At 48.8% G+C, this 27,587-nt stretch overlaps 1 protein-coding gene across 2 annotated transcripts in view; it reads left to right on the top strand.

Annotated features, from left to right (window-relative positions):
* The window catches only part of MMP11 (matrix metallopeptidase 11), a 31,450-nt gene extending 6,098 nt beyond the window's left edge, over positions 1 to 25,352 (top strand). Inside the window, exons 2-8 of one of the 2 annotated variants that reach the window (XM_050924494.1) lie at positions 8,802 to 9,052; positions 13,918 to 14,061; positions 15,100 to 15,233; positions 17,943 to 18,190; positions 19,025 to 19,238; positions 22,629 to 22,886; positions 23,763 to 25,352. In XM_050924494.1, the coding sequence (XP_050780451.1) occupies positions 8,802 to 9,052; positions 13,918 to 14,061; positions 15,100 to 15,233; positions 17,943 to 18,190; positions 19,025 to 19,238; positions 22,629 to 22,886; positions 23,763 to 23,896 (1,383 nt within the window). In that variant the 3' untranslated portion in view covers positions 23,897 to 25,352. Of the gene's footprint in view, positions 1 to 8,801; positions 9,053 to 13,917; positions 14,062 to 15,099; positions 15,234 to 17,942; positions 18,191 to 19,024; positions 19,239 to 20,900; positions 22,887 to 23,762 lie in introns of those variants that run through there. The other variant, XM_050924495.1, reaches the window with a different exon arrangement.
* Positions 25,353 to 27,587: the final 2,235 nt, after the last annotated feature.

Below are 27,587 nucleotides of genomic sequence, written 5' to 3'. Positions count from 1 at the left end.
TTAGCATTGGCGAGCACAGACTCTGGAACATGCCTAGTGTTTGAGATGCCCTGATTCAGTGTGGAACTGGCTCCCTCTGAGAAAGCAGAACTTTACTGCTAAACAGCAGCTCCAGCAGCACTTGGAATCCAAATCCGCTCTGGGTTAAAGGTTGGGCTTGCTAAACACAGCGAGCGAAGGTGATCAGTGCTGCCAAATAAGAGTGGTGGTCTTTTGAATCAAAGCAGGTGCTGCCGCTCATCTTGGGGAGCAAGAAGGGGTGCGCACACCCCAGAAATGACAGGGAGGCGGCTGTCCTGGAGCAGAACTACAGAGGCAAGAACCTGAGCACAGTTGGCAGCAATTTCTGAACCTATAGTGTGGCAGGGAATAGCTTTACTTGCGTGTGTAAAGACACAGGGATCTTTCCCCTCCCCTGAGGGTGGAACTGAGAGAGGAAGGAGGAGGAGGTATGCAGAAGTACAGTGCCTTTGTGTGCAGACTATTTGATGGTCCTAAAGGATGATGTTTCGCCTGTGAAGGTTCACCCTTCGAGTGGCCAGAGTATCCATGGGATCAGTCAAGGAAGCAGCAAACACTGTGACAGCATAGACGGCTTGGAGGGAGAGAAGGGGGCTGGTTGAGAATGAGACTGTGCCCACTCCCACAGGGAAAGGAGCAGCAGGAAAGGCCTGAGCTGCTGTAATGGTTTGCAGGGCAGTGTCACAGGAAGCTCTCTGAGGGTGGCTGTAATTCTGATTCCAGACTCTCGCAGTGCCTCTCCATTGTAGGAGAGCAGGTGGCCTGGCCCGATGGGAAGGGATCAGTGAACTACAAATCTCTTGTGGCTACCGAGCAGCATCTGTGCCACGACGAAGCCCATAAAATGAGGAGTGACATGACAGAGGGAATTGCTTTGAACTGGTTATCCCAGAGGGCTGAGCTCTGCATGCTCCACACAGGTACTTCGATGAGCACTGTGACACAGAAGCACTAGAAAAGGGCAAATATATTACTGGTTTATAAACAGAAATGAGGACAATCCAGGGAAATATAGACCAACCAGCGGAGCCATAACTAGGTATTTTTGCGCCCGAGGCAAGAATATAAAGTTACGCCCTCCCCCAGGGCCGGCTCTTCAGTGGCAATTCGGCGGCAGGTCCCTCAGTCCCTCTTGGAGGGAAGGGCCTGCTGCCGAATTGCCGCCAAAGAATGAATGAAGCAGCGGCGATAGAGCCTGTGATTTTTAGGGAGGGTCTAACTCATGGTTTTTGACTGCTTGGGCTGGTAATGTTGCTTCCAAGATGGTCTTTGGTTCCAGTCCAGTTCCAATCCAGAGAGGGACTCACAGGTTAAAAGAGGACGGAGGTGCTGGATGTCAGCAGTGGCCACTAGGGATCGGCATGTGTCCTGAGAATGTTGGGAGTTCAGGTCTGCAGAACCGCATGGGGGGCACTAGGACCCTGCGGCAGCAGTTGCTGCAGGGAGGTAGCATGGAGCTGCAGGGGAGAGACAGGGATTCTCTGCTCCCACCTGGAAGCAAGTCGGGGCCAGAGGACACTCGGGGGAGACAAGTGTTCAAGCTTATACAGAGCTCTTCAGGTCTGGGATATTTATGCCGAGTGTCACAGCTAAATACAAGATGGAACAGATTTTTTTTTAGTCCAAGTAGTTAACACATCTTTCAAGGGACCGTTCAAGGTGGTGTGGCCTGTTAACACCCCTCCAGTCCTAGGGAAGAAAGGAGGGGGAGAAGCAGATGCGGGAGGTTGTTAGTGGGTTATCGATTGCTGTAATAAGCCATAAATCCAGTGTCTCTAGTCAGTCCATGATTTTTAGCGTCTAGTGAAGTTATGAATTCAAGCTCCCGGGTTTTTCTTTAGAAGTGCTGTGCAGGTTCCCTGCAAGGATGAGGCCTGATGGGTCGGAGACAGAGTGATCGCTTTGTGAAAAATGTTCACCCACGGGTGAGGTGGTGGTTTGTTTTTCATCGTTTTCCTGTGTGAGTTCATTGGTGAGTGCAGTGATTGTCTGGTTTCACCTACATAGTGCTATTAGGATATTTAGTGCACTGGACAAGGTACACCACATGTTGATAGGCTTGTGCAGGACCCCTGGATTGTGAAAGATGTGGTTGGGGGGGTGGTGTTGATCATTGTAGCAGTGGAGCTTGAATACTTGTGTCTTTCATCAACAGAAGTTGATTCAATAAAAGATTACCTCACCCACCTAATATCCTGGGGCCAACCATGGCTACAACCACACTGCCTAGGAAAGAGAACTGCAGAAAAAGATGTGGGGGTTATAGTGGATCATAAACTAAATAGGAGTCAACAATGTAACACTGTTGCAAAAAAAGCAAACGTCATTCTGGGATGTATTATCAGAAGTACTGTGAGCAAGACATGAGAAGTAATTCTTCCAATATGTTCCGCACGGATACGGCCTCAACTGGAGTATTGTGTCCAGTTCTGAGTGCTGGACTTAAGGAAAGATGTGGATAAATTGGAGAAAGTCCAGAGGAGAACAACAAAAATGATTAAAGGTCTAGAAAACATGACCTATGAGGGAAGATTGAAAACCAGTTGGGTTTGTTTGGTCTGGAGAAGAGAAGACTAACATGATAACATCTTCAAGTACCTAAAAGGTTATCAAGAGGAGGGAGATAAATTGTTCTCCTTAACCACTGAGGACAGGACATGAAGCAATGGGCTTAAATTGCAGTCAGGGAGATTTAGGTTAGACATTAAAAAAAGCTTCCTAACTGTCAGAGTTGTCCATGCCAGGAGGTGAAGTATGTCAGAAAGGCCAGTAGAGAGGTCAGGCAGCAGGAGAGCTCTCAGGTTCCTTGGAGAAGGGCGAGTCACTGGGTTTTCCACCTCGAAGGTGGGATCACAAATGTAAGTGATGGGAGAACCCAGCTGAGGCTGTTCCCCTGCAGGGCTGGCTGTAGCCCCCCCAGTAGGAGTCATATCCAAAATTAAACTGCTCTAAGCCAGGACTGCAGCATAGTTAGCCCCTCCCCGCTGGCTGGGAACAAGGATGTCAATGTGGTATCTGTGTTGTTGTGGCACCTGGGTACCTCTGTCATGGCCCAGGGTCCATTGTGCAAGGTGCTGTACAAACGCAGAACAAAGCAATGAACACTGCCCCTAAGTAGAAGACAAGACACCAATGAGAGGGTGTTGGTCAGCAGGACGGGCAGCGGGCTTTGCACACCAGCAGCCTCATTGTTAATTTTTTTGTTGACAGAAAATGTCCTGCTTTGCTGCTGCTCTGGTTTCTGTGGCTGGGCTGCCCTGTTTGCCACCTCCTTCCAGACATGGCATTTGACTGCTACATGCCAGCTCCGGGACAATTGCCCTGCCCCTAACTGGAGAGGTTAAGGGTCCACTGTATCTCATGAATGTGGATGGGTCACTGACTGGGGAGCCTGGCTGTTTTCCATGTGGCCTCATGTGATGTCTGTCATGTTCTGCAATGGGCCAGTGTGCACGTGATGATGTCGGTGCAAAGCCTGGGAGAACGGAGCAGGCAGTCTGTTCCTTGCAGGGCTGTCTGCTCCCCCATGGGATCAGACCTTTCCCCCTCTCATTCCGGGTTGGAGTTTCGCAGTTAACTGTCTGCTGGGAATCTGTTCATTTTTCAGAGGCCACCCTCCCAATGTGCTGCTTAGCCCTGTATGTGTTCATTGCAGCTTGCCCCACAAGAGCAATACCTATGGAAGGCAGAGACCTTGGCTCATTAGTGTCCCCGGGGCTTTTACTCAGGGCTTTCACCAGTATGGGATATACAGCTGGATAGTCACCCGAACTCCATATTGCAAATCCTTTGCCTCGTTCCTTTGGCTAGGAGACATCCATTCGCAAACCCCAGGCAGTGAATATCTCCTTCTTAGCAGGCTCTTGTCTGTGCTCCCTGGGAGGGTTTGGAAGGTTGTATAAAAGCCAGTGAGAATTAGCTGCATAAATCCTCTCTCCTTGTCCTGAGCAGGACAGATTCATAGGGCCACCCTGATAGTGAGAAGCAGCCTACCCCATGGGTAGCCGGGAGACCATTGGTGGAGTAATGCACTCCCCCAGGCAGAGGAAGGGTCTCACAATCCCTCCAGCTGCCAGCAGCCCCAGGGGAGGGAGGATCGTGACACTCACTGGCGGGCATTGCTTGAGAGCGATGCATGGTACTCCCTTCCCCAGACGGTGCTGATTTCCGTGGTCCCAGGCTCCACCTTCACAGGCTCCAGGAGCAGCTTTGCTCCTCAGCGGGGATGGTTTCTCTTTTTTTCATTTTGGTCCACTGGAATTTTATCTCCCCTCCAGATCAGGGAGGGGGAGGGAAGCCACTGGCACCGCTAAGTAGCTAATGCTTTTCTTAGCGAAAGCCAAGCCGCCAAGAAAGGCTTTGGCAGCAGCATTCCAGCCCCAGCGCGCGCTCCTAATGGAGCTGCAGGTCAGGAGGAGCAATCACGGTTTACAGAAGAGGAGCTGTGGTGACATTAAAGCCAAGAGCCAGGTCTTCTACCCCATCCCTGCTCCAGGGCGCAGAGCGAGCCTGATTGAGCCCATACTGCCTGGCACATGGTTTCAGTGCAGTAGCGGGTGGAATCCAACATTTACAAGCAGGGCATGCTTCCTGAGCCACCTCTCTCAGCTTGAAAGGCTCCAGGCCAGGGATGTGTCTCTGGTGACCAGAGAGATGAGTCCAGCCAAGTAGGTTCATATCTCTGGCTAGAAAAGTCTCCAGAGAATTCCATGGCAAATGGCATCAGCCTCTCAGCCAGCCCCTGGGTGGCTTTGCGTGTCTGGCTGTGGCTAATGCCAGTGGTGTCCAGGGAATTTCCTATGGATGTGCTAACACTCAGGCAGCTCCAGCGATGGCGACAGTGATGGAACAGATTGGCTGCGGCAGTTAAGTGTCTCTGCACCATCTATTCTGGTGCAGAGGGAGTCACAGGATGGGTAGAAACTCGCCCAGCAGAAGGGCCTGTATACTGTGTGCAGAGCCAGCTCTGTGCTGCTCTTCTGGCCTCCCTCGCTCAGCCGTGCAGGGTGCTCTGAGGCCTGGCAGAGGTGCCCAGGGGACAGGTTGGGGTGAGGTCAGAGCTGGGGCAAGCCCAGAGGTCCAGTGGCTCTGAATAGCTGCAATGGCCCATTGCAACGGGCACAGGTTTAGCCAAATCAGCCCCGGAATAGGAGAGAAACAAACTGCCTCGCCTTTGTCTCTGGACCGGCGCCAATGTGCATCTTCTGACCATTAATGTAGACAGGGCACAGGTATTTCTACCACCACCCAGCCCAGGGCAGGATGATCGCCTCCACCAGCATAGGCAGCGAGTATAATAGGCCAGGGCAGGCTAAGCCTCCCTTGGCACAGTTGCGGCCGCTGATTGCAGGGAAGCTTTTGCTTATTATTATGCACCATGCAGGATCCGGGGCGACTGAGGAGGCGGTATGTGCTACTCAGCTTCCTGGGTTCATCAATGATATCCCTGGACTCCAGGGAGATTACTGATGAACCCAGGAAGCTGAATAACACATACTGCCCCCTCAGCCACCCTGGATCCTGTATGGTGCATAATAATAAGCAAAAGCTTCCCTGCGAACTCCGCAATCAGTGGCCACAACTGCGGAGCTCAAGTTCTTTGGAAGAGCTCACAGAGTGGCTTGGGATCTCAGGAGGGGAGCCACGGTATGGCTGGGGGGCTCCAGCCAGCCCAGGGCTCCTTCAGCCATGGGGAGGGGGCAAGGGAGCTCAGGGGCCCCAGCTGGCCTGGGGGTCTTCCAGTCACAGGGCAAGGGTGTCAGGGCTTCTCAGGGAGGTCCTCATGAAGAAGGAGTGAGGTGCGGGTGCTAGCCTCCCTGAAGGGGGGCTCCATCCGCCACCCATGTCCACCAGCACTTGCACCAGTGGAACTAACAAGATCCTACCAGCAGGAGACCTACCAGCTCCTCCAGCAAAGCCAGGCCAAACCAGGGGGGATGATCCTAATACTTCTCAGGTTAATAAAAAAAAAAAACAAGCAGGTGGGAAAAATTCCAGGCCTTCTCTGTATGTCAGAAGGGCACAAGCCCAGTTAGGTAAAACTCCTTTGTGGGTCCCTCTTTAGTCAAACAAGCCCAGGACTGCACATGCACAACTCTGTCAACTGTCCTGCAGTCACGAGGGGCCCTGAGGCCAGAGGCCACTCCTCACCCACCACTAGGGCTCATCTCTCTTGTGCAATTCACTGGCTTCCTTGCACTTGTCCTTTGCACCAGTCCTGCGGATGCTCCTTGCAGGTCCCTTCTGGGTCTGCAGAATCCAGACATCTCCATCTCTAGCTGTTCTTGCTGCGTAGCAGGTCCTGCCCTGGTGTCTGAGGTGAGCCCCCTTTAGCTAGTGCAGCCTGACGGAGAGAGCCCCGTCAGTCTGGGATTGCCCTGGACTCAGCCTCAGAGTCCTTAGCATGCATCCCCGGTGAGCAGCACAGCGATACACTGACAGCTCTTGTTACCAGCCTTGCTGTAAAAGTCTGGGTACCTCTTATTCCAGAAGGCTCTGCTCTTGTGAGCTACTGGTGTGAGAGGAGTGCCCAGGAGACAGATCAGGACAGGCCGCACCTGCATCCCTGCCTCCTCTTTGTCCTAAACCATCTAAAAGCTTGACTTGTTCTTGGTGGTTGGGCCTACGTGCTGTTCATCCTCCCAGAGCTGGTGGATGGGGCGATTGCTGTGGCCTGCAGAGCGCTTTGGGATGTAAGATTGAGTAGCTCAGTGTGAGGACCGAGTCTGGTTTCTCAGGCAAGGACCGCAGGAGGTGATCGCCGCCGAGCTAGAGGAGCGTCTGGCTGTCTGCGATAGGGCAGGATGGGCTGGTGGAGTAATGCTAGCAATGAGTGGCGAGTTTACCATGTGCCTTCCTGTGACTTGCCAAGTTCCTGTGTCCGTCCTTGCCGCCCGTCCGGAGGGCCCAGTGCTGTGATATAGATGTTAGCCGTGATAGCCGAATTAATGCCAAGGGCTTCACACTTCATTACAGCCCACATGAATGGAACTACTGTGCTGGAACAGAGAGATGGCAGTTCTTGGGATTAAACTGCAGCTCCATCCGTAGCAAACCAGCCAGCATTGCGCCATGGTGACTGTAAGGTCCCTGGCTGGGTGATGCAGGGGGCTGGCCTGTCTGCTGGCACCCGAGAGGTGGGGTTGTATGAGTCTGTCAGCACAGAGAGGTCCCATTTAAGTCACAGGAAACTAGAGAAGTAAAGGAAACAAATGAGCAGGGCAGAGCCTAGAGGCTCCAAGGACCCTGATCCCTTCAGGATAAAGGGACCTTCCCTCACCTCAGCATTGTGCCCCATCTGTCTTGCTTCTAACGTGACCCAAGGGACATCTCCCATACCAGGTAATTGCCCCTGGAGGGAAGAATCCACGAGTCACAGCAGCGAAGGAGTTTGCTGGATGCTCCCGTGACGCCAGTGGGCTTTGTAACCTACTGGAAGTACATCAACTATAAATTCTTAGCCATGTCCTAGCCCAGCAGGGCTGCCAGGGATGGAGCAGGCCATGCAGTGACTAAGACAGGTGGTGAAATAGGCTGAACGTAGGGCTGGGAGGGAGGAATCCACAGCTCTTACACTGACTTCCCCCTGCCACGTCACTTGGACCAACATGGTCAAATGTGGATGCCTAATATTAAGCAACTGAGTCCACATTTGGGCACCCGAATTACGCAGGCGGATTTTCTACAGCAGCTGAGCACCATATAACTCCCACTGGCTGTGCTGTGGATGTGGGTCACTTACTTTTAGGCACCCTCTCTGCACCCCAGCTGACCCTGCTGTCAAATGGAGAATTGTAGTGCTGAGTTAGCTCTCCGAGGAGAGGGCTGGGTTAATTGGTGGCACTAATGCTGCTGATGGAAAAACACTATATAAAATGTTAAGTATCATCATAATCCCCACACAAGAGTGGTTCATGACTTTTCCCATGCCAGGACCCACACGCTCCTGGTGCTCCTCTCCCATCTAGTTGGGACCATCTCCCTCCCATTTAGCAATATGGGATGGGCAGGGTGGCCCTGACTCCTGACACCTCTTGTGAAGCCAGGGGGATGAGAACTCCTGCCATAGGACACAGGTTAGGGGCACTTCATTTCAGTCACCAGTGTGGGGGATCCCACAGCTAATGCTTGTGCACTGAGCAATGGCTGCTAGGAGTCGTGTTCCATAGATAGGTGCAGATGCTAGAAACAATAGGAAAATGCTGAAGGGGGAACAAGGAGATAGGAGAGACCAGTGTGGGCCCCCCATTCTCCCTCTGAATCCATGTGTTCAGCTGCCCAGTCTCCTGCTTTACACTGGGAGAGCGAGGTGCATAATTAAACCATTTCCCGAGCACTGTGTGCTTGTGGTTAACAACAATGAGCAGCCAACTGGGAAAAAGACGTGGGTGGGAGAATTTACTGCCTAGCAATTCCCTTCTTTTTCTGAGGGTCTGGTTCTGCCCAAAGCATTTCACGCTGACCAGCTGCCAAGGGAACACAGACCAGGAGCTGCTGTGGCTTACTGGCGTTGCAGCAGGTGCGCCCCGGCCTGGAGAGCAGCAGAGCCCAGTGGAGGGAGAGCACCAAGACCGGGGTGGGTTTGCTGCCCGGCGTGGTGGGAAGTACAGAGGCTCCTCACCCGAAGGAGAGTCTCCGGTGTAATGGCTGGAATGCAGCAGGACAGCACTGTGGCAGGGTTGTTGTGGCATTGGCAAGAGGACAGGTTTGTGTAGCTATCTCTATGCCATGCTTTCTCCTGCCATCTGCGCAGGTCATAGTTCTGTTTGTCTCTTGCCTAGGATGGGGCTCGGAAACACCACGCCTGGAAGGAGCAGAATCCATGGATTTCCTCCTCGGTTAATACCATGGAGACTGGAGTCCCCATCAAGGGCTTCTCCGGGGGCACAGACAGGCCAGCAGCAAGCTGGAATCCACCCCGCTGCGGTGTGCCAGACCTACCCACCCTGCCAGATGGCCAGAATGGGCGGAACCGGCAGAAACGGTTCGTCCTGTCGGGAGGACGCTGGGAGAAGACGGACCTCACCTACAAGTAAGACAGGCCCGGAACCAAAGTCACAAGCAGGGAGCGAGTCCCGGTCAGGATCTGCTTCCTAAAAGAGCATTTCCATGTGGTGCTTTCGCCTGCTGAGCCTTGCCCATTACGGGCCTGTCCAAGCTGGGGAACTTGTTCAAGAAACAGGGTGCAAGGCTTTGGGGTGACGAGTATATTCCACACACACCGGTTAGCCCCACACTGTCTCACACACATGCTCAGCATAGACGTGACAGCCTTCACACCCTCAGCCACGTACACCCCCCAGCACCCCCGACACTACTCGCACGCCCCCTGCTCCGAGCACCCGTGTGTGCCTCCGCAGTCACACACTCTCCTTCCCTCTCATGCATAACCACACACTCATTAACACACCCACACTCATCTACACACCCACTTGCCCAGACTTCTAAACACCCTAGCCTTCATCTCCACACACCCAGCCAGGCACCAGTCCCACATGCTCACACAACACCCTCCCCTCCCCGAGGCTTCCCTCCACGTTTATTTTAAATAGCCCATTCTAGTCATCATTTATTGAAGTGCTTACAAACATGGCCTCAGTGTCCCCGAAATCACCCCATGTGCTCTCAGGTAGGAGCTTGCTGGATGTGGTTTAAGGGCCAGGGTTCTGCTGGCTGATCACGTGCCATATTCTCCCCTCAGTGCACGTCTGCGGCTGCTACTAGCCTAAGGGAGTAAGATGCACATGTGGAAAGGAGACCGTGCTCCTGGGCATCTTGATAGGGCCCAGAGAAATGTCTTCACTGGGTATGTGTTTAACGGAGTGCAGGGCATGCTGCTATGTCAATAGCCTCAGGAGACAATCAGGGTAGTGGAAAGGCTTCCTCTTATCCCTGGCATCAGAGGGAAAAAAACTTTGCTGATATGAACAAGCACCAACATTGTGCCTGGGAATAAAAATCCTGCTGCATCAGAGATTAAAAACACCACACTATCCAAGGGCAGAGTTACAGGGGTGTGGGATATGAGGGGCTCATGCACCCCAGTTAGTGAAACAGCATTTCCCTTCAGCATGAGCCAGCTGCTAGGAGCTGAAAGCTTTTTCCATAGCTTTGAGAACTGCCATGTATACATGAGCACCCAGGGTAGGCATGTCCATACACTAGCTCAGAGATGTGGTAGCAAAGGTGTGTTTAGGAATCTATCTAGACTGGTATCCAAGCACCTCACCACACTAAATAAATCCACACAAAGGGTCTATACCTATACCCGAGTTCGCCCTCTCCTCCCGTTTCCCAGGAGCAGGCAGCATTTCCAGAAATGTCTCTTCCCTCTGCTTCCATCCAGCTCTGCCCATTCTACAAGAATGAGGGGACAGCCAATGAAACTGAAAGGTGGCAAATTCAAAACTTGCAGTCAGTGCACAATCAGACTGTGGAACTCACTGCCACATGATGCTGTTGAGACCAAGAACTTAGCAGGATTCAGAAAAGGGTTAGATGTTTCTCTGGGCAACAAGAGCAGCTAGAATTCTAATAGTACATTTTAAAATATAAAGCAAAGCTTTGGGGTGACTTTTAACTACTAGGACTTAGGAGGACACTTTTTCCCTGGGGGCAGGTTATCCCATAACTGCCTACTGTAGGGTTTTTCTTGAACTTTCCTCTGACGCATCTGGTGCTGATTATTATTGGAGCCAGTATGCTGGACTGGGTGGACACTGGTCTGAATCCAGTATGGCAATTCTTCTGTTCCCCCTTTCACAGCTGAGCGTATCTGGATGTGCTTGATTCACCCCAGGCAGTGCTTGAGGTGCAAGCTGTAGCTCGCTGTGCCAGCAGAGCCCACTGCAGTTCAGGAGGGATCTGTGGGAGGATTTGGGGAGTTGGCATAAATGAGGGGTGCATTAGCAGGAAAAGGAGAAGCAGAATGTCCTTAACAGCAAAGCTACCCATCTCAGACCTATAGCTTCTGTCGTGCAGGTACTCTTCCATACACGGACAGTTTGTTCTCTCACTCCGTTATGCAGGTGTTAGATGGAGGACGTCTCACTCACTGATTGTTCTGGGCCAGACATGACTCAGACACCGAGCCTGTTTAAATTCACTATGGAGGCCAGGGTAACTTCCTCGGAGGGAGTGGTGGTGCTGCATGACTTGTAGCCATTCTAACCGCAGTGTCCTTGCATTGTGGTCAGGGGCGGGGAGTGCGAGTTAATGGGGAGTCTGAGGATTTCCAGATTTGGGGACAGTCCCCGCAGGGCTAGCAATTGATGGTGCTGGCAGCGATTATGCTGATGCAAGCAATTGTCAGGGTGAGGGACCAGCGGCATTAATGACGCTGACGCTGCTGGTGACTTCATCACTGCAATAATCACTGATAAATACATTGTAACATTAGTGGCAGTGGTTGTGCTGATGGCCAGACTGAACGTTGGTAGGGTGGGTTGGCTGGGACCCCCTCCTAGGCTTTGAGGAGTCAAAGGTTGTGCCCCAGGTCATTGGCAAATGTTCTCTGACTTGTACCCAAGCCCATGACTGGGCTGGAGGGAGTAGTACATTAGAAATGTTTAGTGTACTACCTCCTCCCTGAACTGTGTTCTCCACTGCAATGACAATCCTGTCATTGTTTACAGCAGGGATGCTGAGTTAGCGTCTGATTCCGGGAGCCTTACTTCTACTGCAGAGCAGTGATGTGTGAGCACCTCCCCCCAGCTCATGAATGTGCTGTTCACTGTGATAAAGGGTTGCAGAATCAATCCCTTAGGAATCAGGATGGTAGTTTTGGTGGGGAGTGGAAGGGATTTCTGACATCAACAAGCACCAACCTCATGGGAATAAAATGCTCTTGCAGCAGAGATTAGAGAGAATTAATTCACCCTATCCAAATAGAGTTATGGGTGGTGGTAGACTGGAGGGATTATACCCCCTTCTAGGTAGTGTTGCAGCATTTCACTCCAGCACATTCACCATACAGCCTCCTTCTCCTCCTCCAAAGCCCTCCTAAAAAATACGGCATGTCTGCAAAGCTGTTCCAAAACCACCTATGCAGGATTCCTTGTACCACCTCGGGCTCAGCCTGGTATATTGTATACTAGGACCTGAGCTATACAGACTGCGTCTGAACTAGACAGAGTGTCCTCTTCTTGTGGCAAACCCCGGGCCTGTACTGTGTTTACATGGCCTCGGGCGAACCAATGGTGTGTGGCAGATTGTTGGTAATAATGGAAGGCTGATGGTCGGATTTGTGGTGAGGACATTCCCTGTTGTCTAATGAAATTGTGATTTGCAGCCAGTGTAATGATGACAGAAATTCAATGACTCATTAGATGAAATTAGTGCGGATTGTAATGATGATGGACATGATGGCATTTGCATTAATGGCCATTCTAACGGTGATTGTGGTGATAACAGATCCATTGCAGTTAATACTGACAGTGATTTGCAGGTGAGATCAGGATTCATTCCTCTGGTGTGGGGCTTGCTGTGGTCGTGCTTATGTTGGCTGAGGTGTTTTGATGTTAACAGAAGATGGGTAGCATCCCTTTTTACAATAGATGGCACTCCCTGCTGCTGCTAATGCCTGTGATGACACTTTTCAGAATACCAGCCCTGTTTAGGCCATGGCTACACTGGCACTTTACAGCGCTGCAACTTTCGTGCTCAGGGGTGTGAAAAAACACCCCCCGAGCGCTGCAAGATACAGCGCTGTAAAGCCTCAGTGTAATCAGTGCTGCAGCGCTGGGAGCGCGGCTCCCAGCGCTGCACGCTACACCCGTAGAGGATGTGGTTTACATGCAGTGCTAGGAGAGCTCTCTCCCAGCGCTGCCGCTCTGACTACACTCACACTTCAAAGCGCTGCTGCGGCAGCGCTTTGAAATTTCAGGTGTCGCCATACCCTTCGTCTGTATCAGCAAAAGGAACAGGAGTCCTTGTGGCACCTTAGAGACTAACACATTTATTTGAGCATAAGCTTTCGTGGGCTGTAGCCCACGAAAGCTTATGCTCAAATAAATGTGTTAGTCTCTAAGGTCCCACAAGGACTCCTGTTCTTTCTGATACTGACCATTGTGTGATGTTGGGATGACAGTTCTCTGAAAACATCCACTCAATGTGCAGCAGCAGTCAAAAAAGTGAACAGAATGTTAGGAACTATTAGGAAAGGAATAGATAATGCCACAGTATAAATCCATGGTGTGCCCACACCTTGAATACTGCATGCAGTTATGGTTGCCCTGTCTCAAGAAAAATAGATTAGAATTGGAAAAGGTACAGAGAAGGGAAACAAAAATGACTAGAGTTATGGAACAGCTTCCATGTGAGGAGAGATTAAATACACTGGAACTCCTCAGTTTGGAAAAGAGGTGACTTAAGGGGGGGATGTGATAGAGGTCTATAAAATCATGAATGGTGTGGAGAAAGTGAATGAGGAAGTGTTATTTACCCCTTCACATAACACACAAATCGGGGTCACCCAATGAAATTAACAGGCAGCAGGTTTAAAACAAATGTAAGGAAGTACTTCTTCACACAACACAGAGACAACCTGTGGAACTCATTGCTAGGGTATGTTGTGAAGGCCAAAAGGATAACTGGGTTCGAAAAAAGAACTAGGTAAGTTCATGGAGGGCAGGTCCATCAATGGCTATTAGCCAAAATGATCAGGGATGCAACCCCATGTGTCCCTAAACCTCTGACTGCTAGAAGCTGGGATTGGACAACGGGATGGATCACTTGATAAATTGTCCTGTTCTGTTCACTCACTCAGAAGCATCTGGCTGAACCAGCCACTGTTGGAAGACAGGCTACTGGGCTAGAAGGATCATTGGTCTGACCCAGTGTGGCTGTTATGTTCTTATGATAGGCAGTACCTCTAAATACAGTATCTACTGCTTTTAGAATTATAAGATTCCCATGGCAACTTGTGAATACTAAAGTGAGACGGACCATTGCGGAAGCCTTGAAAGTCTGGAGTGACGTGACACCATTAACCTTCACCGAAGTGCACGAGGGCCGAGCCGACATAGTTATTGATTTCACCAGGTAAGCATGGAAGGGGAAGCTGTTCTAATCCAAAAGGAAATGCCCCCTTCTTCCCCCACTGGGCTTTGTGTGATAAGGACAGATCCCACAGTCCTCACTGGAGCTGGTCCTACTATTGGCATCAAATTATTTAGTCACTGACGTTAGTCCCTTGTCCTGTTTCCAAACTTTGGTTTTCTTATTTAGATATTAGGCTGCCTAGGCAAGAGCTATTGTTTTGTTATGTGCATGTACAGTACCTAGCATACTGGGGCCCTGATCCCTGATTGGGTGCCACCATACAACAAATAATCATTTATTTTACTAATTTGTTTATTATTGAAAATTGTTCGCCGGTTAATTTATGCTACCACGCGGTCAAAGATCCCTGGCTGACAAGTGTTTGTTTTGGCTGCTTCCAACTCTTCAGTCTCTCTCTCCCCAACCCCGCCATTGAATGACCTGACCTTTTGCCCCAAAACAAATTTAGCTTCTTGGTTAAATGAATCTTGACTCCAGGCCTGCACTTCACTTTCTGCAAAATATTTGCAGGAGCAAAATTTCACTCCCATGAATGTTTGCACAAAGCCAATAAAAGGGATTGTGGAGCCCATCCAAAGGAGGATATGGGCTGTGTTCAGTGTGTTTTGTCTCCACTTCTCTGCACTGTTCACCTCTCTCCAGGGCTTCCTCAGTTAACAGGAGTTTGGCTCGAGTGAGGACTTGAGGATTTGGCCTAGGAAGTCTCCATGTGTTCTGCTCAATTCAGTTGTGCTGTCTTAATGCTAGTAGCTTGATCAGCCTTCACCTGAATTTTATGGGCTTGATGAAAGCTGAACAGGGGAAGGAACAAACACCGATGAGAAACTAATAGCGTCTGTGGCCTGGCGTGAAGGCACTGGGCTTGTGTGAAGGTTCGGCCTCCCTACTTAGAACAAGGTTTGCAGGGACACGAGGGAGGGCTCAAGGTTGAGTGGTAGGGAGCATGAGGTGCTGTTCTCAAAGCTCACCCTGGCTGCCAAGTGCAATTTCACTGAACTGCCATGTCTTGCCCTCCAGGTACTGGCATGGCGATAACCTGCCCTTTGACGGGCCTGGAGGCGTCCTCGCACATGCATTCTTCCCCAAGACCCACCGCGAGGGAGATGTCCATTTTGACTACGATGAGACCTGGACCATTGGAAACAACTTAGGTGTGTTGTGGATTCAGATGGAGGCATGGATGTGTGCGTGTTTGGGGATGGGGAGGCTGCTGATAAATGTAAAAAGCATTTAATTCCTAGAGAAGCGGTCTGAACAGGCCTGTCCACACAGCAGAGCAGGGCACTTCACATGGTCTATGTCCTTGTCTCTTTCCAATCACAGTTAAGTGGGGTTCTAACACCAGGTCACTCAAAGAGCCACCACTAAAAAATAAAACAGGGAGAGATAAGGGAACCTAAGTCCCAGACACGGGGGTGGAGTGTTTCTCTGCCAAAGTCCTGTAGAACTGGCAGGTCTCAGTCCCAGCCCCCATTGTCCACCGCCTGTTTCCAAACCCTTTCTTCCTGAACGTCTCTAAAGGGAAACAACACAGGCTCCCAATCTCTCACTTTGGCTTGGGAACACGCTGACCCCCACACAACATCTCATGGTTGATAGGAGGGAGTGACTTGATTTCCAGATCAAGTCAAAACTGTTCTCTTAATAATAGAGCCAGGCTGGTATCATTGTGTAGTTCAGGGATAAATGCCACAACATCTCACAAGATACATACAGTATCTTGAGATCTATCAGGATCGCTACCTGGGGCCTCAGTTCTTCTGCAAAATGCACAGATGATAACTCCCATCTATCACCCTCCTCCACCTCAACATGATCTACAGGAAGAAGAAATGAGTGTGTGTGGGGGGGGGGGCAACTAAGCTAACACCTCCCATTCAGGGCCTCCTTGTACAGCTTGTCTTATCTGGGTCAGTCCTGGATCCACTGAAGTCCATGGCATTTTCCCCATTGACTTTACTGACAGTTTGTAAACTCCCTGTGGCCAGGGACTGTCTTTTTGTCTATAGAGCATCAAGCTCACTCCAACACTGGATAATAAACAAACATCAGTAACTTTTGAAATATCTGAGGTGCTTCCCACCAGTTTTGCAATGGGAGAATCTGGGAACATCTGCAATCAATGTTCATCACTCTCTCAGAAGTTAGATAAGCCATTTGAAAAATGTCCTAATATATTCCTCTTCATTAATCCTGTATTGGAGGAGAGCTTGAAAAGCTGCTGAAACAGACCAGGCCACATTCTGTCATCATTCACTCTCTTTCTTACGTGGCTTCAGTAATAACTGGGGATAATCACACTTAGCATGTTCTTCCAATTTAATGGCTCTTCCCATGCAAAGATTTTTTTCAGCTGTGCTGTTGTTCAGCTCCCCATGAAGTTGGAGCAGAGCACAGCGGATATGCCAATACTGGACAGCAGAGAGTGGGGAGTCTGCCAATCTAAACAGGATTGTTCGAAAGTGTTTAATAAATCACTGAGGTAGAAATCCCAGATTCTCAACCGACCTAGATGTGATCACTTCAGTTGTGTCAGTGCTGAGCAAGCTTGACACATTTCGGGGGGCTGCTCATTTGCAGATAAGCCAAGTTCACTTCTCCTCGCCATCAGACTTTCCCAGGTGCTCATACCACATCCCACTGGAATATTCTGCAGCATGCCCAGGCCTCCTTTGGGAGCTGCTCCTTCTCCCTTTTGGGGCAGTAGCCCATGCACTAAACATGCCAGCGACTCTCTTCTTTCCAAGGGGGCTGCAACCTGGAGATTTCTGGCTGAAACCAGGGAAGAATCAATTGCATTTGGGCTCATTAGGAAACAACATTAGGACTCTTCCTCACAGTCTTTGTTGCTTAATTTCTTTAAGGTCCTTTTATCCAAATATTTAAAAACCTGAAAGCGATCAGCAGGGAGCTAAAGGAGATCTCCCAAGTGTGGGGTGTGTTTCTACGTGCCTGAATCCCTTTATGTTCCCTTTAAAGATGCTGTCAAATAGTTTATGCCTAAGCATGTCCTCCCTTAAATCTATTAGAGTCGGGGGAGGGAGGGAGGACTGGATAAAGCATCAGAAATGGTTTGTTTATTTTGCCTTTCATGCTCTCCCGACAAACCACCAAAAAGCAATAGGTGATCGCCCCCTGCTGTCTGTGTGGCAGCATTTGTTTACAGTTGCTGTTCTCAGCATGGTCCTGGTGGCATAGTTCTGCCTCACACTAGATGTTCCACTGGATGGTGGCTTGCTGTGAACCCTACCACGTTCGCTGCTAATCAAGGAATGATGCTCCCCCTGTGCAAAGCTGATCTGACTGGACACCGCCTTAGTGTCTGCTTCTTGTGGGCCAGATCCCCACAGATGTGCCAAAGGCAGAACCTTCCCTCCAGAAGTAGGGGGAAGAGTCTCCTGGGAGCTGGGGCCATTGGCCCCTGTGCTGGTGACATGAGGCAGAATTGTAACTTGCTGGTATGTGCAGGTTAACACATGGGAAAAGGTGAAGATACTCACAGTGACTCAACTCACACAGTTCCAAAGCCCTGGCTGGAAAACCAGCTCCACCCCCACCACTCTGCATGGCTGCTGGGATTGCCTTCTTTAAAGAGGCCACAGCATCTGGTGCTACAGCAAAGAGCTGGGAACTAGGAGGGTACTGAATTCAACCCCCTTAGGTGCTCACTACAGGACATGAGGCAAATCGACAGACCCCTTTGGACTATGGTCAACCCAACTGGACTTCCCTGAAAAGCAGATTCCCTCTTGCACTGAACTTTTTGTGGTGCCACCATAGGGAATGAACAGTGAGGGCCCTACCCATCCTAGGTGTCTCCCAGCACACTGAAAAATCCCTGCACCCTCTTCCCTTTGTAGGGACTGACCTACTGCAAGTGGCTGCTCACGAATTTGGTCACGTCCTGGGCCTACAGCACACTACTGTCTCCAAGTCACTGATGTCTCCTTTCTACATCTTCCGCTACCCGCTGAGCCTGAGTGAGGACGACAAACAAGGCATCCAGTACCTCTATGGGAAACCAAAGACCGATCCAGTGCCCGCCCCGACGCAGGAGGCAGAGCCAAACCCACCAGACATCGAAACAAATGAGATCACCAACGTGGGGGTGAGTGACCAGCAATGCTTGCGTCAAAGCCGCTATTGCCAAGTGCCCCCAACAGTACTAAGGCAACCCCAACTTTATTCTCATAGAATCACCCCCTGGTGAGGCTCTGGGGAAACCACAGCAAAGAGAAGAAGGAGAATGGGGGACTCCTTGGGAATCTCACTGCCCTGGGAGCTGGTCACACCAGGCCTGGGTTAGATGGCAAGTGAAAGGGGTTTGATTGCACCTTCCACCTCCCAGCTTGGCTTAGGTTAGCATGATTGGCAGTTCCTGGTGAAGAGGAGTCCAAGATTTTCCTTGCGGGGACAATGAAGGTCAAGGCAGGAGTGTGTTGGCAGAGCTGTGTAGGGGCCTGAGGACTGCAGTAATAACGATACCTAGCTCTTCTACAGCACTTTTCACTGGCACATCTCAAAGCACTGTGCAAAGATACCCACCTCTGCTGACATTGGTCATCACCGAGCAGAACTGAGAGCGGTGTGGGGACGCTTGCCCAGCATCTGCGCATGCAATGCCTGGCTGTAGCCAGCACAGGTTACCTGTCATGTTAATAAACCAGTCATTATATATAGGCACAGAGCCCAATTCACCCTGGGGAAAACCTCCTACAGGCAATGCAGTCAGTCAAACTCCTCCTCACCCCCAGGCTTCTTGATTCAAGCACTTGTCTTGATCAGTGAAGCATGGGGAGGATTTACATTTTATTTGGGAAAGACCCTACTGTCTGCAGTGACTATCTATAGCCGGGTCAGGGCGGGGTGCCCCCTGAGCTTGACACAGGGCGGGGTGCCCCTCGGAGCTCAGCACCTGCTGACCGGCATACGGTATTCTCAGTCTGTGCAGCCTGACGCCTGTGACACGGATTTTGACGCCGTTTCCACCATCCGGGGGGAGCTGTTCTTTTTCAAGTCGCACTACGTGTGGCGGCTCAGGAATGGGAAGCTGCAGGCCGGCTACCCGGCCCTGGCTTCTCGCCATTGGCAGGGAATTCCAAGCTCCATTGACGCGGCCTTTGAGGACTCCCTAGGAAATATCTGGTTTTTCCAAGGTAAGCGAGAACAGAGATGGGATCAGAGGGCTAGAAAGGCTGAACTCTTGTGTTGGGGTGGAGGACACAAAAACCCAATAGGTTCTAGGGCATGAAAATGTTCTTGGCAGCATCAAAACCTCACTCCCGAATATAAGGATCCCTTTGTTTGTTTGTTTTTTCCTCTCTTTTTAGTTTTAATATTTTAACAGATGTTGGGGGGAGGCGGGGGTTCACTTTCATTTTAGACAAAGCCAAATGTCAAACTTTCCTCCTTTGGAACAGGAGCACTTTGCTTCCAAGTTTCTGCCTAGCGGCTCTGAAAATGTGCCTCACTCACAGATGAGGAGTGAAGGCCACAGTTACCGCCTATCATTTTGGTATGAAAATTCCTGAAGAGGAACAGGCCAGTTCTTCTTAAAGTGGCCTTGCCCAGCTGGTAAATATTCTCACCTTGGTTACTTAGAAGCAAAAGAGTTTCCCAAATCTAGTGTATTGAACAGGAAGAGTTTGAATTAATTCTCCCACTATCTATGGGTATTTGTTTATTTCTGCATCTCGTTCAGCTTGGACATTGAAATCAGAGGTGGCATTGACTGGTTTTACATTGGTGAAACTCCATGGAGCTATCCCTGATTTGCACCTCTCCAAGTGAGACCTTCGCTTGGTCAGTTTTACTTTGTAAAGCCAATGGCCCCAGTTCTCTGGTCTGGCCAGGGGGCGCTTTAATGTAAGTCCTGAGCAGGGGCAAAGATGGCTCAACACCTGCAGCGATTTCCATTATTGTCCCAGCCGTCTGGTGTACAGTGACGCCCTAGGGTTCATCTGGGCATTATAGGACAACCCTTCCTTCAGTGCAGGGACTTTAAAATGTGCAATTTGTCAAACACACGCAAACGTTTTAGGAATCTACACACCTGGGGGACTAGATTGCAGCAAGCCTGTGTGTGCGGCTGCGTGGGAAAGGAGAGGGGGTACTAGAAGCATTCCCCCCCACCCCCAATCTGTGTGAGGGGCCAGTCATGGTCATTGTGCTTCCTGCACACGACAGTCTGACAAACACTAATAGTAGTAAGGCCATGGCCCGACCACCCGCCTTCTGCACCAGCCATCAGAGGAAAGTTGGTGCAAGAAGGGAGCACATGTGGCACTTTCAAAGTTCTCACTCTAGCATGAGTTCCTGCAGCCATGGCAGAACATCTGCACCTTCTTCCCTCTTACAATGGGGGGCGGGGGGCTCTGCCTCATTACTCAGTATATCACAGACCATATCAAATGGCTCAGCATCCAGAATTATCCTATATCCTGCTAAAACTGGCAGGATTTTAACTCGAGCAGTGCTATGGAGTGTTGCTTAAAGAAACTATGAAATGTCTAGGAGTAATCCTGAAGATGACAATTTTAATCTAAACTCAAAGCATTATTTTTGTCTATTTTATTTTGACTATTTCTTGCTCGTTTATGCAGATCCCCCATTTAAACACACATGCACATGTACAGATGTCAAGTGTCAGAGGGCGAGCCATGTTAGTACTTACAGATGCATTATTATTTATGTTTATTGCGGTAGTGCCTAAGGGTCAGCCAAGAATGGGGCTGTTGTGCTAGACACTGAACACACTGCGTGGAAGGTGGTTCTTGCACTGACCAGTTTACAGTTGGTTCTTCTTTCCTCCACCACAGACTTAGCACCATCGTCTGGACAATCTCTCTTAGAAGTAGTTCTAACCAGAACTGGGTATGTTGTTTTGTGTTTCCACAACCGAGGCATTGCCAGGGAGCTATAGTTTTTCAGTGAGTGACAAGAAAATAGGCAGAGTGAGGTTTTTAAAAGAAAGCAATACTTTCTGCTGGAGGATTCCCAGCTACATCCAGTAGTTAAATAAACAAATTAAAAGAACCCTCTCAAGGACTCTTCATAATTTTAAATTTTCCACACTTTACAGTACTGCAATAAGTATAAACGTAAATGTTTTTTCCCCCACTGATTTGGTCTTTTTCCAATTAGCAAAAAAAAAAAATTTTTTTTTTTTTTTCCTTCCTGTGTTTCTCTTTCTAGCGAAGTTTGACATTAACAGGGCTGCTTTGTGTGTTTGTTTAGGCACCAGCATCACTCATGTCCCCATGTGGACAGCTCTCAGCAGCAGGAGCGTGAAGTGCCGGTTATATATGGTCCCACAGAAATGGATGTTTAATTTCAGTCATTACAATACTGTTTGGTTTAGACCTACATTTTCTAACAATGTGCATGCAGCTGCAAATTAGTTTGCATGTGCAATTGCAGCAGTTGCATATTCAGTTATCATAATGGATTGTGCAAATGACCAGTTACAGGTCTGTCATTTGTATGTGCCAGAACAGTAGCTGGTGTGCACAATGTAGGTGCATAATTGCACACACGTTTGCACATGCAGTTGCATATCTAGCCTTCTCTCTATTTAAGGCTTAGATTTCAAGAGCACATCACTCACAACTCACTATGCACACACTCTCAGTGCCCAAAGACCTTACCCCTCACTTAATTCTCTCCCCTACATAAAAGGCGGCCCATTTTTCTTCCCTCTCCCCACATGGTAGCCTCAGGCTCTTGGGCAGGGAGACTAAAACAGATGCAAGGTGTGGCTGAGATGGGGATTATGCTTGGCAATGTTGCTTCATGGATTTCCACCGCCCCCCATATATTGTCTTCGTTTAGATTAAAAACTCAGACTCATAGATGTCATGCTGGTAAAAGGGTTCGGACCTCCCTCAGCACATTCAGAGCAAAATTCAAACCCCATTCTTCATCAGCCTACCCACAATAACTGCTTTAAAAAACTAACCCGCTCTCTGCTGTATTCGTATACGTCACATTATTGGAGGCATTCCCACACCAGTGATGGGCACCATGTAACAAGCTAGACAGACTGCCTGACCCCCAGGGCCTCCCAGGGAGGCGGGGGGGGGGGCAATTTGCCCCAGGCCCTGGGCCCCGCAGGGGCCCCCACGAGAATATAGTATTCTATAGTATTGCAACTTTTTTTTTATGGAAGGAGCCCCCGAAATTGCTTTGCCCCAGGCCCCCTGAAGCCTCTGGGCAGCCCTGCTGACCGGCCTAGAAAACGAAGTCATCTATTCATTCAAGATACAGATGGAGCAAAGGCAGTAGCTATGTAGATTTTTCTGCCTGGTGTCAGCCTTGCTTAGAGGTGAGATGAGAGTTTATTCTCCCCTGTCCATTTGATGCATGGCGTCTCAATGGCCATCAGCAAGGGTGCCAGTTGTGCTAGTGGTTTTTCTGTCATGGGCACCTGTCCATTGGGACCGGGCTGAGATTCCTGGTCATTTCACACAGGTCACCATACTGTCATTAGACAGTAAATAGCTTGTGGTCACTCCTGTCATTTATATATTCTTTTGCCCCATCATCAGGCTCTCAGTACTGGATTTATGATGGCGAGAGACGCGTGTCTGGCCCTGCTTCTATCTCGGAGCTGGGCCTATCTGCTTCTCCTGTCCAGGCAGCTTTGATGTGGGGGACAGAGAAGAACAAGATTTACTTCTTCAAGGGAGGCAGTTACTGGCGCTTCAACCCTAGCACCCGCCAGGTGGAGACCATCTACCCCCGCAGGATGGCCGACTGGCGTGGCATCCCTCAGGAGATTGATGCTGCTTTCCAGGATGAGTTTGGTGAGTGCACGTCGGAATAGAGGCCTATTCTTGTGTGGGCTTTCTTGGTTATTCTTGCATCTCAGGTGCGAAGGGAATCAGCAGGATTTGGACATTTATTTTAATCTGGATTATTAACAATGAAGCACTTATTTTGCAAATTTTCATCCATAAGAGAAATATAATACATGGATATAACAATTTATACAGAGATCATCCGATTAAGCTTGCAATGGGTGTGTAACAGGTATTTATCATCAATTCTGTAGAAGATCATGTGATTAAACAACTAAAACCCCAACAGTACCATTATCCCTTAAAAGGAAATACATGTAGGACATTGCAGATGCTTTTTTTTTAAAGGGGAGAGATGGAGAGACTCCCCAAACCTCTAGTAATAAGAGAATGGCACAAGGAAACCTGCTCCTGTTACACCCTCAAGGAAGAAAAAGATACACAGGGGACAGAACTACAGACATTTCACTGCATATGATGGTGCTGGGGGAATGTCTTCTATATTCCCAGATGGCTCCTTGCTGAAAACAGCACAGTGACGCCACACAGCCTCATCATCCAGTGATACATCTATTGTCAACTGTTCTATGCAGAGGTTGGCAGCCTTTCAGAAGCCAGGCCAACTGCTGAGTCACAAAGCTGGGTGGAGAGGACATGAAGCTTGCAGCATCTCCAGCTTCCTCCTCATCCTTCTTTGCTAGTTAGTGAACCATCCTTCATTGTGGGTCTTTGCCATCCCTTTGCCCACTGGCAAATTGAGCATGAAGTCCACTATGGGACATACATACAAGGAGTAATAATGCTAGAAAATGAAGAGCCCCGTAAATCGCATCTGCTCTGTCTCCTTTGACACTTGTCTCTGTGCCTCTGTCTCCTCCACAGGTTTTGCCTATTTCTTGAGAGGCCTGCTTTACTGGAAGTTCGACCCAGTGCAGGTGAAAGTGCTAGAGGGTTACCCACGCCAGATCAGCCATGACTTCTTCAGCTGTGCACCCTCCTCCAATTTCTTCAGATGAACAGAAGGGTGCTGGCATCCTCCAGATTGCCCTCCCATCTCCCTATGTCTCCAACTGTCACTGAAAGATGTCATGCTCTCAGACAGAGAAACCTCACATGCATTCCTGGCCTTCTGCTATGCCCATCACCTGACACAATGGGTTGCACAAATGGCTCGAGGAGACCTGTGGCATGTGGTTGCCTGTTTTCAGATTCCAGGGGCCCCCAATCACAGCTTGGTGTTGGAAATAAGGATGCAGCCTGACTGCTGTTGAGTGGCTACATTAACACTTCCAGCACTTAGATCCCAGAGGCCAGCCTGGAATGGGTCATGCTTCCAAAGTTATCTGGGCCCCATCCACTTAGAAAATGGATCCCACTGGTATTCCTTGTGTTAATATTGCCCACAGCACAGCCACCTTTGCTGTTCCTGACATCAGCACTGTTGAGAATGGATTCCATTGATGGCCACTTCCCTAGCATTTGAAAGGGGAGTTTTAACCGTTCCCAAAGTCAGATTCAAGACATGTGCCCAGGTTGCTGGGGCTGCTTCACCATGGTAATAAAGGTGAGTTTGGACCCCTGCATTTCAGCATCTTGTCCCAGGTCTATTGGTATTTCTGTTTTTGTTTTGTTTTGTATTGTCACTAATGTTCATTATACTTTTGTACTGATTTGTAAAAATATTCTGTGGGTTTTTTAAAGGTGCTAGGTTTCAGTGCTGGACACTGCCCGATATCTCCATATATTGTTACTAACTCTGGGACCTCACTAAGACACTAGCTCACCACAGTACTGCCGGGATGCCTGTAACTTTATCAAAATTTCAGGTTAAGTCTATCCAAATTCAAAACCAATGTTTGTGCCTTCTTTTGCTTCTTTATTCTGTACCTATTGCTGAAAATCAAAACACAAAAGAGGGTCATGCATTTTCTCTATGTATTCTTCACCCATCTACCGTCCCGTCTTTCATCTTCTTCCCCGTATCTCCAATTGAGCAAAAATGTATCTGCTTCCAGATCTCATGGTTTTTGCTGCATAGCAAAACTATGTATTGTAACAATCCTGGTTAGCAAAATAAACCTATGGTGGCCCTTTCTGATTGCCCAAGAAACGGAAGTAAAGAGAGGTTAGAAACCTACTCAGTTACCCTTATTTATCAGCTTTCCTTCAGACCTCATTAGCAGAGACAAAGTGGGATTTAAACCTACCCACAGCAAATAGAGATATGGCTCAGTGGCCTTTATCATCCTTAGGCCTGCATGTTCTCTCTAAGCATTCAAGTTTTTTTTTACCTCATTCAAATTTCAGGTCTGTTTTTTACTTCTTCTCAGTGTTAGTTTTTACAACCATGCTTCTTCAAAGCAAGTATGTAAATGTTTGTACAATGTGTATAAAACCTTTTTATATATACTGTATGTGTGTGTGTATGTATATACATACTGTGCTGTATCAATAAATGTGGTCTTTTTTCTATGCCCTGTTTAGTCTGAATTTCTTTTAACATAGTTTTGAACCACAACTTTAAAACAGATCCCACCTACAGACCCTTATCTTGAGCACTGTCTATGCTGTAAGTACAAGGGTGTTTCTTGTAATCAGATTGTGACCTGCTCAGCAGACCCAGTTGCAACAAGTATAAGTGAGTTTGGGTCATGCTGTCATTATTGAACTTTAAACTGAGGCTGAGAAACATTCCCTTCTCAAGAACAGGAAAAGGAAAAATATAGCAAGAGTAAAGAGCATTTTCCATCAGGAAGTATAGGAAGCACAGCAAGTAGTAACTAGCTACAAAATGGCTACTTTAGGGCTGCAGCTGCTTGACTCTGCACTATTTAAAGGGACAGATACAGAAAGGCATGCTGAGGAGAAAAGTTCTTATAAGAGGGCAGCAGCCCAGCTGGGAAAGAATCAAATAGCTATAAAGGAAGGGCTGTGTGTTGCTTATGCGTTGCAAGTGAGTCCTATACCTTGAAGAGGCTACAATTTAAGAAAACAAATGGGATAGCTCAGTGGTTTGTGCATTGGCCTGCTAAACCCAGGGTTGTGAGCTCAATCCTTCAGGGGGCCATTTAGGGATCTAGGGCAAAAATTGGTCTGGGCTTTAGCCCCCCTTTGAGCAGGGGGATGGACTAGATGAACCTCCTGAGGTCCCTTCCACCCTCGATGTTCTGTGATGAGTAAGGAATGCATTGCAATATGTACAATGGTGATATAAATGTTTTAAAATATCAGTAGTATAACTGTTAACCTTTTCTACCCTTCAGTCCATTGGTCACTGATTGTAAAAGTAGGTCTTGAGAAGAGTGTCAGTAGCCTTATAGATTTATTGCTTTGTGTGGCTTTAAAGAAGGCGGGGAGGTGTTTGAGAAGCTCAAACAGGTGGTTAAAGCAGATATTGTGACAGAGGAAGAGCTAGAGGCTGAGATATGAGTGGACGGGGTGGGAGCAGAGTTGTGAAGGCTCTTGAAGATTAGAATAACTCTTGAACTTGGTGTGGTGATATATAAAAGGAGTTGGAAATCAAAGAGGGAGGTGATAGGGTCAGAGTGACAGCTATCCAGATTATTTTTTGTTGCCTGTGGTTTTTAATGAACTAGAGGGGATTATGTTGTTGTCAAGGAGATGTAGAGAAGGCAACAGGAGCGAAGATGAGAAATGCTGAGGAGCTGACTGAGTTTTTGGCTTTCTGAATAGAATAAAAAAGTCAAACATTATGGAGAAACAGCTACAAAACGTGGACATGGCTTGGAGGTGTGTGTGGAGGGTGGAAGAGAGTGTAGAGGATGACTCCAAGGTTGACTTGTATGACTGGGGAAATGGTGATGCCATTAATAACTTTGAAGAAAGATATGATAAGTTTATGGAGTAAGGGGCCCGTATTGGAGAGAGGGGCTGAGATGTGACTGGACAGGGGTACCTCAGCAGTAGAGAGGTAAAGCTGAGTCATCTACACAAAGATGGTGGTTGAAATTGTGCAAGCAAATGAGATTGCCCAGAGAAAGGGTATAGAGGGAGAAGTGTCAAGGCTGCAGCTCTGTGGAACCCCTACAGAAAAGAGGAGCCACCATTGTATGTACCTGAAGGATCTGCTAAAGAGGTAACTGCTTTCTTCACAACATAGTAGGTGCAGATAGCCATGTTTCCATATGTGGGCATATCCAGGGTGGAATCTGTGCATCCTGTGAAAGTCTAAGCAGATATCCCTCAGAAGAAAACCATGTACCTGGAGAAGGTGAACACAGCTGCATGCAAGGTAGTGCCATCTGAGATATATAAATGCACAGGGAGCTGGGAAGACAGAAGATTGGCCAACTCAATTATGTAAATCCTCTCTACATAGCAAAGTATCTTTATGAAGACAAGCATGTCCCAGCTTACACTGCGAGCTAGGTCACACATGCCTAGATGTCATGATTACTAATCATGCTGTGTGGACATAAATCATGTTTATAGCCAACAATGTTACAAAGTGGCAGTGGCAACAACCAGCACTCATAGCATCAACAGGGTTTTACAACTAACCCCATGCCAATGCTGGCCTCAGCTCTTCCTGGACAGCACGAAAGATCTGGCTTGAAGAGGTTTCCATTATATACAGAGTTTAGTTTGGTTCAATGGCTCTCAGCACCCCCACTGCTCAAATTCTTTCAGCAACCTCTGGGGATCTGCTGCCCCTGCTCCCAAACATACTACTCCCCTAGTGACAGC

This window comes from Gopherus flavomarginatus, chromosome 15 (assembly GCF_025201925.1).
Source record: "Gopherus flavomarginatus isolate rGopFla2 chromosome 15, rGopFla2.mat.asm, whole genome shotgun sequence".
NCBI classification, from domain to species: Eukaryota; Metazoa; Chordata; order Testudines; family Testudinidae; genus Gopherus; species Gopherus flavomarginatus.
The sequence above is the reverse complement of the archived record's forward strand: the minus strand, read 5'-3'. Positions and strand labels throughout refer to the sequence as shown.